Source organism: Scomber scombrus, chromosome 14 (genome assembly GCF_963691925.1).
Source record: "Scomber scombrus chromosome 14, fScoSco1.1, whole genome shotgun sequence".
NCBI lineage: Eukaryota > Metazoa > Chordata > Actinopteri > Scombriformes > Scombridae > Scomber > Scomber scombrus.
In genome coordinates this window covers 5,605,549-5,620,428 of record NC_084983.1, presented here as the reverse complement: position 1 = coordinate 5,620,428, position 14,880 = coordinate 5,605,549, and the positions used below count along the sequence as shown (strand labels likewise).

The window sequence follows — 14,880 nt, the reverse complement described above, 5'->3', positions numbered from 1 at the left end:
GGCCATGTGTCTTTGTGCTGTCATATTAAACCCTGCAGGAACCAGGGATTGAAACAAAGTTACATTTTGTATTTAAATCTCATCACTGTGTATAATGATGTCCTTCCTTGTCTACTGCTTGGTAAATTGTAATGATGACCTCCACAGTGGATTAAAATGATAAATACCCTAATGCAGATAACATTTTTTTACAGATTTATTTAAAACTTCTGCAGCATATGTTAAATGGACCGTTTGTTATAGTTAGGCTTTATGAAAATAAACTTTAAAGTCTTAGTCAATTCAGAGTATACTGTGTAGTGTATTTTCAGCATATTTAAAAGGAATGTTATATGGTTATCATCCAGCTTGTCAGTGAACTGTAGTGGGAGCTAAAAACAACATGCCTGCTTTGACCTCTATAATGAATTATACCATATGTGTTTGATAAAGAGACAAATTGACAGGAACAAGTGAAATGAGTCACATCTTTCCTCTGACTTATTGAAAAGTTTCAGTTTGTAGGGATTTGATTCTTATTTATAATAAAAATCACACTGTTTTTTTTTTTACTGTTATCGATAATGTTACTTGTTTAATTATTTACCATCAAAACTCTGCAAAAATGTGTTTTACCTTGTTCCCTCATTGAGTTACATTGAGAGAAATCTTTCACTTATATATTGCTTCTCTCTTTCTTTGCCAGTTATTGTGACCAATATCAATAGTGTCCCTGTAACTAGCATTAAAGCTTCTTTAAAAGGTACTTAGCCAGTTTTCACCATATTTACGTGACATTTAAACCTGAGTTTGAACCATTAAATCACATATGAAGCAGTTCAGCCGCTCTAATCACACCTGTAATTGGTTACATCACCACAAACAGCAGCAGTGAATTACAAAGCAATTTGTTATACCCAACACTCTGTGCTCACTTAATGCTATTTCACACCCACTGAAAATGTGATAATCAGGTCAAGGACTCTCTAAAGAATGAGAGACAATTCACTGCTCAACTTAACTAGATAGCTCAAGTTAATGTGGGCTGTTGTCCTGGAGTGCCCCGTGAGGAGTGATTGTACTTATCAGTCTTTATTAGCATTCATTACATCTCCAATTATTGTTTACTTTGTCTTTTGTTGTGCAGAGTTTGCTAATATCGTCAGCCAGGCCGATCTGAGACGTGTGTGCGCGTGTGTGTGCGTGTGCGTAAATGCACTTTGAGCTTGATGCAACACTATCGCGGAAAGCCAGATTCATACGCCTGTGGTGCGTTCAAGTGCTCTCTCTGTTTCTCAGTGTCTCTGTCTATTCCTTTTTTGCTGCCACCATCCATCCCTCTGTCCCTCTCTCTTTTCCTCTCTGCTGGGAGCCCAGTGTGTGTAGACTAATTAAATTGTCTCAGTCAAATTGATCAGACTCTTTGATCAGCCTCTCACAAGGCTTGTCTGTTTGTGGTCGCTCAAATGCCAACAGGCTGTGAGAGACCAGAGAAGGCCCAGCTTGTTAAATCTACTGCAGGAGACTGAGAGTTCATAGTGCTCGGGTACACAGGCGGAGCTTCTCTAGAGCCATGTTCAAACACAAGACAAAGGAGATTGAAGAAAAGTAGTGGAAACAGGCACGAGAGGGATCAATGAAGTGAAATTATGTCCCACAAAAATATAGGAGAAATTAGAGATGATGGTTGCCTCAAGGATGCAGCCAGTGTGCTAGTGGTATCAAAACTGTGACGTTATTGTACAGTAAACTAAAAGCCACAATGGAGCTTCATGTAGGCTCAGCTTATATGAGCATTTTTACTATTTGATTACATGAGTATCATATTTAGAAGATGTTTCCAAGATGTTAAAAACTTGCACATAAGTGAGAATTTGGAGAATTGAATTAGACGTATCCCATTACCTCACACATGCCGCAATGGTTATCGAGCCCGGCTCCTGGAATCATCCATTGGACCACACTCTGTCCCTTCAATTCATCATCTTTATGCGCTGACTCATTTCCAGTTTATTATTTTAAACTGCATTTCTTCTTTCTTTTTTTGGCAAGCACAGCTTTCCATTGTTTCATTCAACCTCTCCCTGACTGTGAAGAGTAGCAGCACAGACTTACTGTTCCACGCGTTTGTTTTTTTGTGTGTCTTTTGTAGAATTGCCTTTTCGCACTTCTGCTGTATATGAATTGTTAATGAGCGTTTTTTGGAATATTCAGCAGGAGGAGTTTAATGCAGCACACGAATATACTGCAGTAAGCTACTTTAGATGATTTACAACTGAAAATGGTTCACATTTCATTGCTTCAGTGTATGTGCACATGACATCACATCACATATGTGTTATGATGTTGCCCAGGATTGGCTCCAAACTAGTTGTGATGTCACACATCGGGTAAGATGAGGTAAGAGAGAGAGAAACTTTCCTCGTTTAGTAGATGACTGTGAAAGCAAACTATACACAGAGAAGCTTAAACATCCAGCTGAAGGAATAATAAGCAAACCACCATTTTTGACTGCAGGGGAACTTTAAGCAGTTAAGTAAATGTCTCTCTGATGTAAGATTAATAACAATGTTTGAAGATGACAAGTTTTTAATCTCTCATTAGATGCGGCACATTATGCAGCCTTCATAAAAAAAATCAAAAATGTACAAATGAACAAAGGTAATTAAAATAGCTGCTTTCCAGACTGTCACCTGTTGTGAGCATACCTGCAAACACGCACAGCCACTAAAATGTTGCTGTAATTACTTTGTACACTGCCAGACACAGTGAGGAGAGCTAGTTGGAGAGGGAGCCACACTGAGCAATTACTTTCCTTTCAGTATCATCATAAGGCCGCTGAAATAAGGAATTTGTCTTGCCATTGTTCGGCGAGCAGGCAAAACATATTGTGCATAATTTATTCCCGGCAGTCAGTGAGGTTTGGAGGCTTAGAAGCATGCAGAAAGCTTGCACAATGGAAGCTCTCTCAAGCCCCATCATAACTTCGTCACTTATTCTGCGCACTGACAATGCATGTCATGTTGCATTATTTGCCTCGGATGGGGCGTGGGCGGAAAAAAGGCAAACAAGATTAGTCGATGCGTGCGCTTGTTTTTTTCCGCGAGGGGGAATCGAAGGCCTTTAGAAATGGTTTAGTGAGTCAGCGCCAGCAGCAGCAACACCCATCAAATTCATCCTCATGACAGCAGGGTATATCTGTAACACCGGTTAAGTCATTCTCTCTACAGGCACACTACGCCTGCTCCGAGGTGGTCCATCGACAAGGAACCGCTCCTGCTTGAGATGCTTTGTATTTGTGGAAAATCTGCCTTGGTTTTCATCCTCATACGCACTGTACACCAAATATGAGGCATATGGTCTTTTCTGTGGGCTGTGGGAGAACCTGAATCCTGGACCGATGCTGAGTCCAGCTCGAGGGCTGTTCAATACCCCTAAAGTTGTTAATAACAAAAAGAGTACAACAAAGTAGAAAAAGATGTCCCAGTGTGTGTGAGACAAGTGTGAAAGGGTCCATAATCCAGTAGAACCATTCATTTAGCCCAAACGTTGTGATAACATAGGAATTAGCAATATAATCAGTCATTTAGTGGAAAACTGGCAACCTTTCAAGTAGGTCAGTTGTAGAGGATTTAGAAGGCATTAAATGAAGCAAGAAGAGGGAAGAATACTAGAAAAACTAACAGCACATGTACAGCTGGGGTGTTGGCCCTTTTAGCTGCACTAACACATCATACATATATTGCATTTCTTGACCTTTGTAGTGTCCGTGTTCCCATACGTCAGTGGTGTGAATCCCTCTAGACAGGAATGAACTTGTCTCTCTCCAGCCCCGCTGTTAAAATGTTGCAGAGTATCGACATGTCATTAGTGCAGCTGTGGCAGCTTTGCACCTTTCCCCTTCAACAGTGGGCCTCCACACTGATGGCTGCTTCACCAGCTTCAATTCCTCCCCGGGGGTATTAACAACAGCTTTTTGGTCCACAATGGAGCAAAACAGGTCAGCCCTTCAAATAACAATGCTGATGTGTTCAATAAGTTTCACTGTGGACGGCTGTGATAAATTACACACTCTCTCAGCAGCAGATGAGTTGTTGTATTGATCAGTGCTGTCAAACTGTATAACCCCGGCTGTTTGGAAATATACTGCCTTATTGGAGCAGTAGCTCATTGTATGGTTTTGTTCTCTATGAAGAGAAATGTCTGCTGACATTTCAGGCAAACTCAACTTAAATGTTTGTTGCGGTGCGGTAAACACAAGCTGAATCTATGTTTCTTCTCAATATCTTTGCTTTCTCCACTTCAGACTAAGCTTGAATGTTGTTTACAGTCCAGTAATGTGGTGTTAATTAAGAAAAGCCAGTATACTGTTAACTATTGTATTGTTTTGGATGGGAAACATCACATGGGCACTTTTACATGTACACTTTAACTGGAATCAACACAGGCAGAAATGAGTAGTTAAGTAGTGACAACCACCTACTGAGACTCTATCTTCAACAGAAACTCCTAGAACTAATGAGTGATTAGCTAGCTAACTCAAGTATCCCTGCAAATATAAATGGTATATGAAAATATGAGTGATTAAGAAAACAATGGAAAAAAACCCTATTTGGCCAAGTGGTCTAAGACACGTACCAGCCAGCAGCAGCAACCTTGATTTTAAACCCAGCCGGGGATGCTTTCTGACTTTTCTCATTATTCCTATCGAGCTCTCTACTGCATACTTTCAAGTAAAGCAAAGGCAAAACATGAATCTCTTTTTGTTTTGCTGTTCTTTGTGGAAGAAAATATTGTATCTAAAGCCTTTCTGCACAATTGCTCCTCAATTTGGAGTAAATTCACTGCACGGCTTACTGTTGGCTAGAGATTTGCTATTTGTCAAAACATGCTCTTACGAGTGGATATCCAGCCTGTTTTTAAGCTCTGGTAATGAGCAGGTACAAGAACTTAATGAAACATTGATTTGACTGTTGATGAACCCTATGATTGCAGAATCCTCTAAGGGTAGCTGTACAGCTGATACATTACCAGCGGCGCTGATAGAATATTTGTTTTGAAGTTCTAATGTAAGCCTCCTCTGCTTCCTATCCTCTACAGAAGAACATGACACTGAAGCCCCAGGAGTCCAGAGAGAACCAGGCGGGGCCCCTGCACAAGAAAAAGTCTGCCAGGGTCCCCAATGGCCTGAGCCTGGAGCCCTGCAAGAACAATCACCACCATCACCAGTCCTCAGACCAGGAGAACAACCCCCGCGTGGCACACACTCAAGGCAAGAAGAAGAAGAAACACCTGAGCAAGAAACACACAATGGTGAGTTTAACAGATTGGATTTCACTATGACACTGTAGTAAGAGCACAACTAGCATTATGATCTGTGACATATATGGAGAAAGCCTTTTTGACGTCCCGCAATGTCCCAGTTTAAGGTTTCAGCACAGTACTATTACCTCGTCATCTTCCGTGATGCTGAGAAAAGTCATTTGTCGGCGCTCCGCTTAACACTCTTCCTCTCACTCTAGTGTTTGCTTTGTTTCAATGCACTAAGCGTGTATGTGTTGTATCAAATCTGTAGTCAAGGCACATGTAAAACAACAGTATTTTTAACACAGGCCTCTCCGGGGGGGGTTGTTCAGTCGACAGTCTCTGGAGGTGGGATGGATGGAGATGTTTGTCAGAAAAATGGAGCAGCTAGTTTTTTTTTCTTCAGTTTCTCAGTAAAAATGTGCATTCAGGAAGGTTTCAAGGTTTTGTGGTTTTCATTGGCCCTGTGCTGCTGTTGTTTACATCACTGAATTAATACAGGAAAACAGAACCTGTTCAGTTGTTACTGTTGTGAAAACACTGAAAAGCTGCTATAATTGTAGTTTTAATAACTGTGTAATCATGCAAGCGATTGAATGTGTATGTTGCATCATATACTGTATATTGTATGGCGTTTACAATACGAAACAGCAGGGCTATGTAGAGCATGTCAAATGTATTGGAAGAGAACAGTGACACTGTAGCAATATCTTAATGTAACAGCCAGTTGAAAGCGTATCAGTGTTCACAGCTCTGCTGCTGGTTTAGTGGGAGCCATTGGTTCTGCTGTTGGCTTTAGGGAGTGAGTCGCTCTAACATTTTTTAGCTATTCTCACAATATTTGCTACACAGTCACACGATAACAACCAAGCAAAAGTCATTTGTAAAAAGAAGAGACAAACTATCATCCGGATCACCAGTAAGGCTTTTCAAAGTGACATCACACACAAGCACAGCACACCTGTGATTAGCAGTTTTGTGTTTAACTTGCACCGGGGCTTGTAGTTGAATGAAGTCATGCTCTACTGGTGTGAAATATAGCTTCAAGGGTATGTGAGTGTATATCAGTGTGTGCCTGAACATATTTTTGTGTGTAGCAAGGTGACAAGGTCACTAATGAATATTTATGGTACACTGATGCAATGCTGTATCTCCAGCAAGGACTATCTGTTACATTGTTCTCTTCTGTCTGTTACACTGTGTGTCTGTGCCCACTGTTTATACACACACACACAGGCAGGGACTGAGAGGTTAGGCTTTACCATTTCTTTGGGGGAGGGTCAGCGTTCTCGAGCTCCATATTCCAGGATGTGTTTGTGTAGGTCGCTGCAGGACAAACCGCACCATTAGCTTAAATATAGTATAGACTCCACAGTGGTTTAGTGGTTTTGTTGGACCATATATGGTGGTGTACTTTATTTATTTTGGCGCCACCTTAGTGTAATTGGTTGTGTTGATTTAAAGGTTGTCCAGGTTGTTACACAAAAAATCACATTACTTTATTGCAGTTCAAATCACCTTTCTCTGACAAATTCCAGAAAATTCTCAGACATTTTAAATATATGCTACCTTCACTATCTACAGTAACAGGCACATCCACACCCATATAATCCTACAAATGTTTGTTAGAGGTTTTTATATAAAGTAGTTGTGGCTGTGTTGTTGCTGCAGCCTGTAGTCATTAGTAATATGAGTTAGTGTCCCAACTGCTTTTTTTCAACAGGTCACGTGACAGAGAGTGTCCAGTAGTTGTGTGGATGCAGTATAGCAGACCTGTGGTATGAGTCATGTCAGTCCCAGTACTGGCTAATGGACAGATGGTGCTACCTGCCAGTTTCAAGGTTGTCTTATACTGCTGTGATGGCTGTGCATGCTGTACAGAAAAGACTGCATGTGGTCATATGTGCGTGAGACTGTGTGTTGATAAATATCGTGCATCTGCTTCTTGTGTGTGTGTTGGATATGTTGGCAGGTGGCTGTGGCTGGCTGTAATTGTGTGTTGGTCATGAGTGGTGTTTTGGCCATTGGCAGCAGGAGCCCAACCCTGATCTCCTGAGCGCACACACACACACACACTTGGACACAGACTCAACCCTTGCAGATGCACACACACACATACATGGACACATCCACCACTTTCTCACCCACTCTCTTTCTCACCTCCCTTTCTCACCTCCCTCACCTGTTTACACACATACGTGCCGACACACAAACAAACATTAACTCAGCATGCGTGGCCATAACCCTCCACACACATCGCAGGTGGCTGTGACACGACAACAACAACACTGACGGGTCAAACGCAAAGTGTTTTGGCTTAGATATTAGCGAGAACCCTCTAAATTACAACAACTTCCTTCTTGGTAATCTCAGTAATTATGAGCAATTATTAGAGAGATTATACTGCAGATGATAATGATAATGTGTTTGGCTTCGAGGACAGCTAATGCCCAGACTGTTTCATAGCAAGACTGTGACACATTCACCCTTTTCAGTAATGACAGATATTTTTTCTTCCCCTGCAAAATGTAGATAGACCTATCAACCTTGATGCTCAATAACACCCTAATCTGTCACTTTATGACATGTGCCTAATTGAAAAGATCATCATCTGATCCCTTCACCACCCCCCCTTTTTTGTCCTCTCCTAAAAAATAAAAAAAAAACAAGCTGCCCAGTTATCTAGCAGAACTATTATATTTTCTTTGGCTTCACTGTAAATAAAGGTTAAGGTATTGTCCTCCCACAAGGTTACATTTCAAATGTCAGAGGTCCATCCTAAGGTTTAATTCTCCATTTAGAAATGCTAAGAGAGAGAGAGAGAGAGAGAGAGAGAGAGAGAGAGAGAGAGAGAGAGAGAGAGAGAGAGAGAGAGACTGTTATCAGCACTTTTTGTTAGCTCTGACTTAAAGTGGAGGGAAGAAGGAAGAGAAAAAGAGAGGGAGAAAATTTTGTGTTGAATAAAGAAAGAAGCAAGTTATTTTTTTCTTCGTCTCAACCTTTTTTTATATTCCCTTTCCAGCCGAGCTCACAGATTGCAGCAAATGTTTTCGATCTCTGGCACTGACCCAATGTACTGAACTATGAGATATTGTAAGCTCAAGGGTGGAAAAGTAGAGAAATGTTTATAAGCGCCTCTGACATACAATCGCCTCACAGTAGGAAAAAAAGGCCAGATAGAGGGAGCTTCAGCAGAGATGGATGAGAATACAGTAGCAAGCCACAAATTGTATGATTCTCTGACTCTTCTCTTCTTTTGTCATATTGGACGGAGCTTTTTTTCATTGCTATTTTTTTTACTGTAAGAAAATAATTAATTTCTCACCTTCCTGTCAGTCAAAACAGGTGTGTGTGTGTGTGTGTGTGTGTGTGTGTGTGTGTGTGTGTGTGTGTGTGTGTGTGTGTGTGTGTGTGTGTGTGTGTGTGTGTGTGTGTGTAACGAGGCTGAAATCCTCTCCAAGCATGCAAAGCGCATACAAATATGTATTGTCCTGCAGAAAATTGATTCAATGTACAGTAAGTATTCTCTCTTTGTGTAGGAGGTTCTTGGTGTGTGTGTGTGTGTGTGTGTGTGTGGGGGGGGGTTATACGAAGTGAGAGGCAGGGGACAGCATTCAAGATTGAATGTGTGTGTGAATGAGGGTGTGTGCCTGTTTATGCATGTGTGAAATCAGATGAGCTACTCTGAATAACTTGCTTGTGTGTGAGAGCTGCAAGCAGGTTACAAACTGTCAGAGAATATGCTGCATTTCTCTGTAATAGACAGTAAATAAATACCATGGAGTGTTACATTTAGGTCATGTACTGTAGGATTATAGCAAAGTGTATTAGTACTTGTGTCACATAGCCGTTGTATCAGACTGTGATTTTAAGCTGTTTTCAGGAGCCCAACTGGAATTTGAATGTGTACTCGCTTCAAAACCTAAGAAAACATTAAAAACCCTGAAGGAAAAGCATTTCTAGTCTTTTTGCTGGTCTGTTTGTTCAATTTTGGCAAAACTTGGGGAAATGTTGCATCTTATCATTTTGTTTGCACCAGTTCACTGTTTGGCTCACTGGTGGTGCTGCAACTACAGGTCAGACCGAGGTCACATATTTTTATGTGTGTGTTTGTGTGTTAGTGTTTTTCTGTTCTGGTGCGGCTCTGTTCTGCTCAGTGATGTTGGAGTGGGGGCCTGTGGTGCGTGCTGCCATGTACAGTAGCTCTGTTGAACAGAGGGGCGTGCTGTGAGGCCCATCTGCTCTCTGGCACTGGGGGAGTGGGACTGCAAGGAGGTGGGGGGGGAGGGGAGGACGACGACAAGCAAGGAGAGCTCAGGTTGGACAACCCCCTTCCCCACATCTTAGTCCAACCACCTGCCTGTCTGTCTGCTGGTCCGTCTGACCGTCTAACTGTCTGGATGTCTGTCTGTCTGTCTTTTTGTGTCAGTCTACCACTTAGGTGTAATGTTTTGGTAGCCAACAGTCTGGAGCAATAGTCATTTGCCTACATATGAAATTAAGGTGAGACTTCCCCCTCTTGTGAGTTTAAAAGCTAAATCAAGTAGATCTGAAGTCAAACAACTGGACCACAGCTGCACACAGCTTTACTTGTATAGCTGAGGTTTTATGTTTCATGCCAACTCTCTCATGATAAAAGTAATCAGCTGCTGCCTTGACATTCTTTCTGAAGAACTGTCATCACAGTGTAAACTTGAGTGATTCCACACAGTATCTTCCACTGCCACTGTGAACAGAACTGCATTGTTTACAGTAAGTGAATCAAGACTAAGAGTTACTAAGTTGGACTTGGACTGTGTGGATGTTAGCCTTTTGTTTAGTGTAGTTTCTATGACATTCATTTTTGCGTACAGCAATCAACAATGTGAGTTAATTTCATCTTAGTAGTACTTTATACTTTGCACTGTGATATCATTATATAAATCTCTCTCCTGCACATATATCATTAATTAGTGTGACCCCTGCATCAGGGGCTGTCAGCTGGTTGTGGTGTTTAAATGGCTCATTATAAGGCAGTGTAATATAATATAGAGCTACAACAATTAGTTTTGATTAATCAGTTATCTGCCAACTATTAAGGTAATTGGCAACTATTATGATAATTGGTTTTGTAATTTTTTTGAGAAGAAAAGTTCATATTATTTGATTCCAACTTCTTTTAATAGGACTATTTTTCATCCACTGTGACAGGAAACTGAATACATTTGAGCTGTGGACAAAACAGGACATTTGAGAACCTCGCCTGGTTTCTTAGAAAAACAGTGATCACAACCATGTTACGGACTAAACCACTGACTGATTAATCAAGAAAATAACCAACAGATTAATCAATAATAAAAATAATAGTTAGTTGCAGCCCAAATGTAATGAGGATAACAGGCTGTTCATGTTCTTGGACCTGAGAAAGTCTTTTATGAGCCTTTGCAAAGTGCTCCTCTGGAATGAAGAGATATTACCTTTTACACACATGCTGTAGCAGATCACTTGTCATTCTGTTTGTAGTTTCAACAGTCTTGCATTAAAAAGACACTAAGACAGAGACATACAGTATGGCAGTGGAGGGATGCAGCTGAATATCTGCAGCAGAGGTCCGGTGTGACAGTATTTTTAGACGTTGTCCACATGAATTATTTTATTAAAAATAAAGTAAAAGCCTGCCATCATTTTTTGGCTGCCCACATTTGTCAGTCACACCTAAAACTTGTGAAAAAAGAGCTGCAGTCTTCGGTGTAATTGCTGCTCAGCAGCGTCTAGCCCTCAGGGTTTGAGGACACCGTCTCCAGAAGCTCTAACCAGGTCAGCCAGTCAACCGGAGGGCTCTGGTCTCTGGCCTTTGACTGCCTGAATCATCTCACAGGGTAGATCCTCAAACCACCTGCCCTGATGGAAAAGCCCTTGCCTTAGGCCTGCCAGAGGCTGCATTATCATTCAGCATCAGTATCTTACCTCGACTGAACTCTTACTTCAACCTGCTGGCATCCACTTGTAATGAGATCAAGCTAAAAGCACTAATGACATATCCCCCGGGCTTGTTATGGTGTGCGTGTGTGCATGCGTGTGTGTGTGTGTAAATATTTGGACCGAAGCCCTGATTTTGTTGAGTTGGGAGTGGGGGGGTTGTATGCTTTTCAATATGCAGTTAAAATGTAATGTAATGTTCGGCTCTTTCAGCTTGGCGGGTCACCCTTAATAAGCTTATCCGCTAAGCCAATAAGAGATTCGAAGAAAAGCAATGTCCTGATTGTCAGATAAGATGCTAAATCCATTCTGGTAGGGGGGCCTCTGTTGTGGGGATGATAATTGTTGCTGTCACAGCGCCGGTTTATAGCACTGGATCAAATCAAATCCAATCACGATGGCTTGTTTTTTTGTTGGTCTTTGTGACACACACATGACAACAATCGCCAAACATCTCGGTGCATCTGTAAGCTCGACACGGCATGTTTAATTGGTGTGTGGAGGTGTTTTTACAGCACTGTATGGTGTGTTCATGCTAATGCAGTAAAAGTGTTGGAATAGTGTGCAGTAGAGTGACATGAATTTTGTCAACTCACTGCAGACCCCTTAATCTCTGCACAGCTTCATCATGAACTTTGTACTCATGTTTGCCGTGTGTGTGTATGTGCAGGACCTTCTGACAAGATATGATTCTGAGGCTCTATAACCGGGTCCCTCTAGCTTATACACTGTCTTTTTTTCCCCCTCTGTTGCAGCAGGGTCTCCTCCTGCTTGAAGCCCTCTGACAGCACATTCACACCCCCACAACTATAACTACATGTATCCACCGCCCTGTCTGCATCCCTCACTGATGACTTGTGTGTTTACCACGTCCCTTCAGCCAACTGACTGTCTTTAGCACGAGCCCCTGATGCTGTTTGACAAGTCTGGGCCAACATGTCTTTGAAAATGGTTTAATGTGTTTTTGTCCACTCTCTCCCTCAGCCTGCCTGCCCTGCATTGAGAAAACTTGTTGTTTTTTTTAAGTGTCACTTTTCTCTACGGGAGGACAGGCAGGGGGAAGGCGGGGGAGTGTGGGTGTTGAATTCCCTGCTCATTCGACGGACTCATTTCATTGCACTTGAACAGTGAAGACTCTGTAGCTGCTACAGGGAAACAGAACATTGCAATGAAAGACAGACAGACAACATCTGCTCCCACTAGTCACTGTCCAACCTGACGCTGGCTCTCACTTTTGACAGCGCTCACAGTCAATTTGGTAAAAAATTAAGTGGCTGCACTTTAAACCAAAGTGTCGGCCACTTAAAGCCCAGACCCATCTCAGCTGTCAGTCAGCACCGGGCAGTGGACCGGAGGTGTTTTTGAAGAAGCTTTTATCATAGCTGTCCAGCCTCTGTCACAGGCAGAACACTCATGCACAGCAATCAGACTTCCGACTAATCCAATCTGAGACCGTTTATAACGTACAGGCCAACAGATGAACGCTGAAGATAGTTCAAGTCCATTTTGATTTGGAAATAGTGTTTTTGGTCTCTCCCACTCACCACACATAATATAAAACTATGTCTGTGTGTAACTTAGTGTAGTCTCCGCCTCCTGTTTGGGCTCTACTGTATGTGTGTGTGTGTGTGTGTGTGTGTGTGTGTAGAGAGAGAAGGGCTGAAGAGAGTAAGGAGGGAAAATTGCTGTTTGTGTTTTAAGAAATTTGGTCCAGACAGGCATGGCTCCCAGAGGATGAATCATAACAATTTTGGTGATGGTGACTTTTTATTAAATGACACCAGCAGGTCATAGTTTCCTGTTGTCTAAGGGTTGGCTTATGCTACCAAACAACTCATTTATTCAACAAAGCCAAAAGTGTTTATAGGTATTCAGACCGCCACACTCAAAGGTTAAAAGGACAACTGTTAGAGAGAGAGGGGAGACTCAATAATCTGTTAATATTAGGTAACGCCGCACATTTTCATACAGTCTCCCCTACAAGGTCATCCATAGTGTTGCAGCCGGATGTTTATCTGAAAAGTAACAGAAAAGGGTGTGTTGAAAAAAAGGAAACCCAGCTTGCTTATGCGCCTCCACACGCCTGAAATAGTGTGAAGGTCGAACTGTCAGTTTTGTAAAATTCCAGAAATGTAACTAACTTAATTTGCTGTTAATATTCATGGCATGCAGAGGGTGAATCATGACATAGTTGGTACACTCCTAAATATCCAAGGATAGCAAGCCTGTAACCTAGTGCCTCTCCCTGTGTGTTTCATTAGACGTGAAAAAATGTGACCTAGACTTCCCTGGGTCAGTGTAACCTTTGCTATCTGTGTGTGGTTGACTCACCAGCCAGCCCGCTCTTTGAAGTGGATGTTCAGCTTAAAACAATCAGTTTACGGTGGTATGTGAGACAATCTGTTTTCTCTTTTTTTATTTATTTCTGTCTCCAAAATAGCTCGCTTTTGGCGTCTTCTGGCATGTCCAATCCAGCTCAAACCCAAATAGCTCTCCCTACAGGTGGAACTCCTCATGGGTCAGAGCCTCCACCCCCCACATGTGACATCAGCCTCCTTCAGCCTGCCTAAACCACGCCTACTTCTAAATAAACCATAAAGCTACACCATAACAGTCATCCTTTGACCTTCTCCTTCTGCACCACAATTAGGCTGAAATTTCCAACTAAACAACAAAACCAGGAGATTGACTGAATACAGCCATTGCTTCATGAAGGATCCTTTGGATTTTAATGACCAGATATACCTGTTCCAGTGCCTAACCTCAGGCCTAGCTGCCCTGACATTTTACACATAATACCCCCAATTCCACTGAGACCATAACCGTGACATTTGTCCAGCAAATCCATATTTTCCACAGGAAGAACCTTTTGAATGCTGACCCCTGACCCACTGACACCCAAGTTAGACCATCTTATGGGCAAAAAAAACTATACCACTTTATATTCTGTGTCTTGGTCATCGTACCCAGAGCAAGTGAAGATAGCATCATGACAGGCTAAAAGCTAAATGTTGTCCCAAAATGACCTAAAACTAACCTAAGATTTGTCAAGGATACTTTGTCTTACATCCCTACTTAGAAACACATTTAGCTAGTATATGGAATTGTCCTAATTATGAAAATACTGTTATCATGGGCAAAAAACAACAGTAGTGTTGTACAGTATCATGACTACCCTGAGATTCCTAATATATCCAGCCAGGCAAATCTATGTTATGCTCACCTGAGGATAAACCAGCCTAAATGTATACAACAAATGGCCTTTCATATGCCACTGCCAAGTTCAAACTATATTTTTGTCCCATTACTGAAATACAAAGTTATGTATTGATTTCATCCATTTAATAATTTTACTTACTATGTTTTGTGTGTTATTGGCCTTTTGATAGACAACACCTCATGTGTACATTCCAGCCATGTGTACATTTCAGCCATGTGTACATTTACAACACAACAGATCACTTGGAATGCAGCCACACACAAAACACGCACACGCAAACACACGCCACCTCTTTCACACATGCACACAAACTGTGCCCTCCTCTGCACTGCAGCACACTAATAGGCTTTAATAAGGTGTATAATTGCCTGAACCTGTTTCTCCTGCTGCTCTTTGATGCAGCCTGCACACTGCAGAAG

General features: G+C 41.8%; 1 protein-coding gene across 1 annotated transcript in view; it reads left to right on the top strand.

The window, feature by feature from the left end:
* Positions 1–14,880, top strand: part of auts2a (activator of transcription and developmental regulator AUTS2 a) — a 306,851-nt gene that overhangs the window by 67,043 nt on the left and 224,928 nt on the right. The window contains 1 exon segment of the mRNA XM_062432791.1: positions 5,080–5,292. Within this exon segment, the coding sequence (XP_062288775.1) occupies positions 5,080–5,292 (213 nt within the window).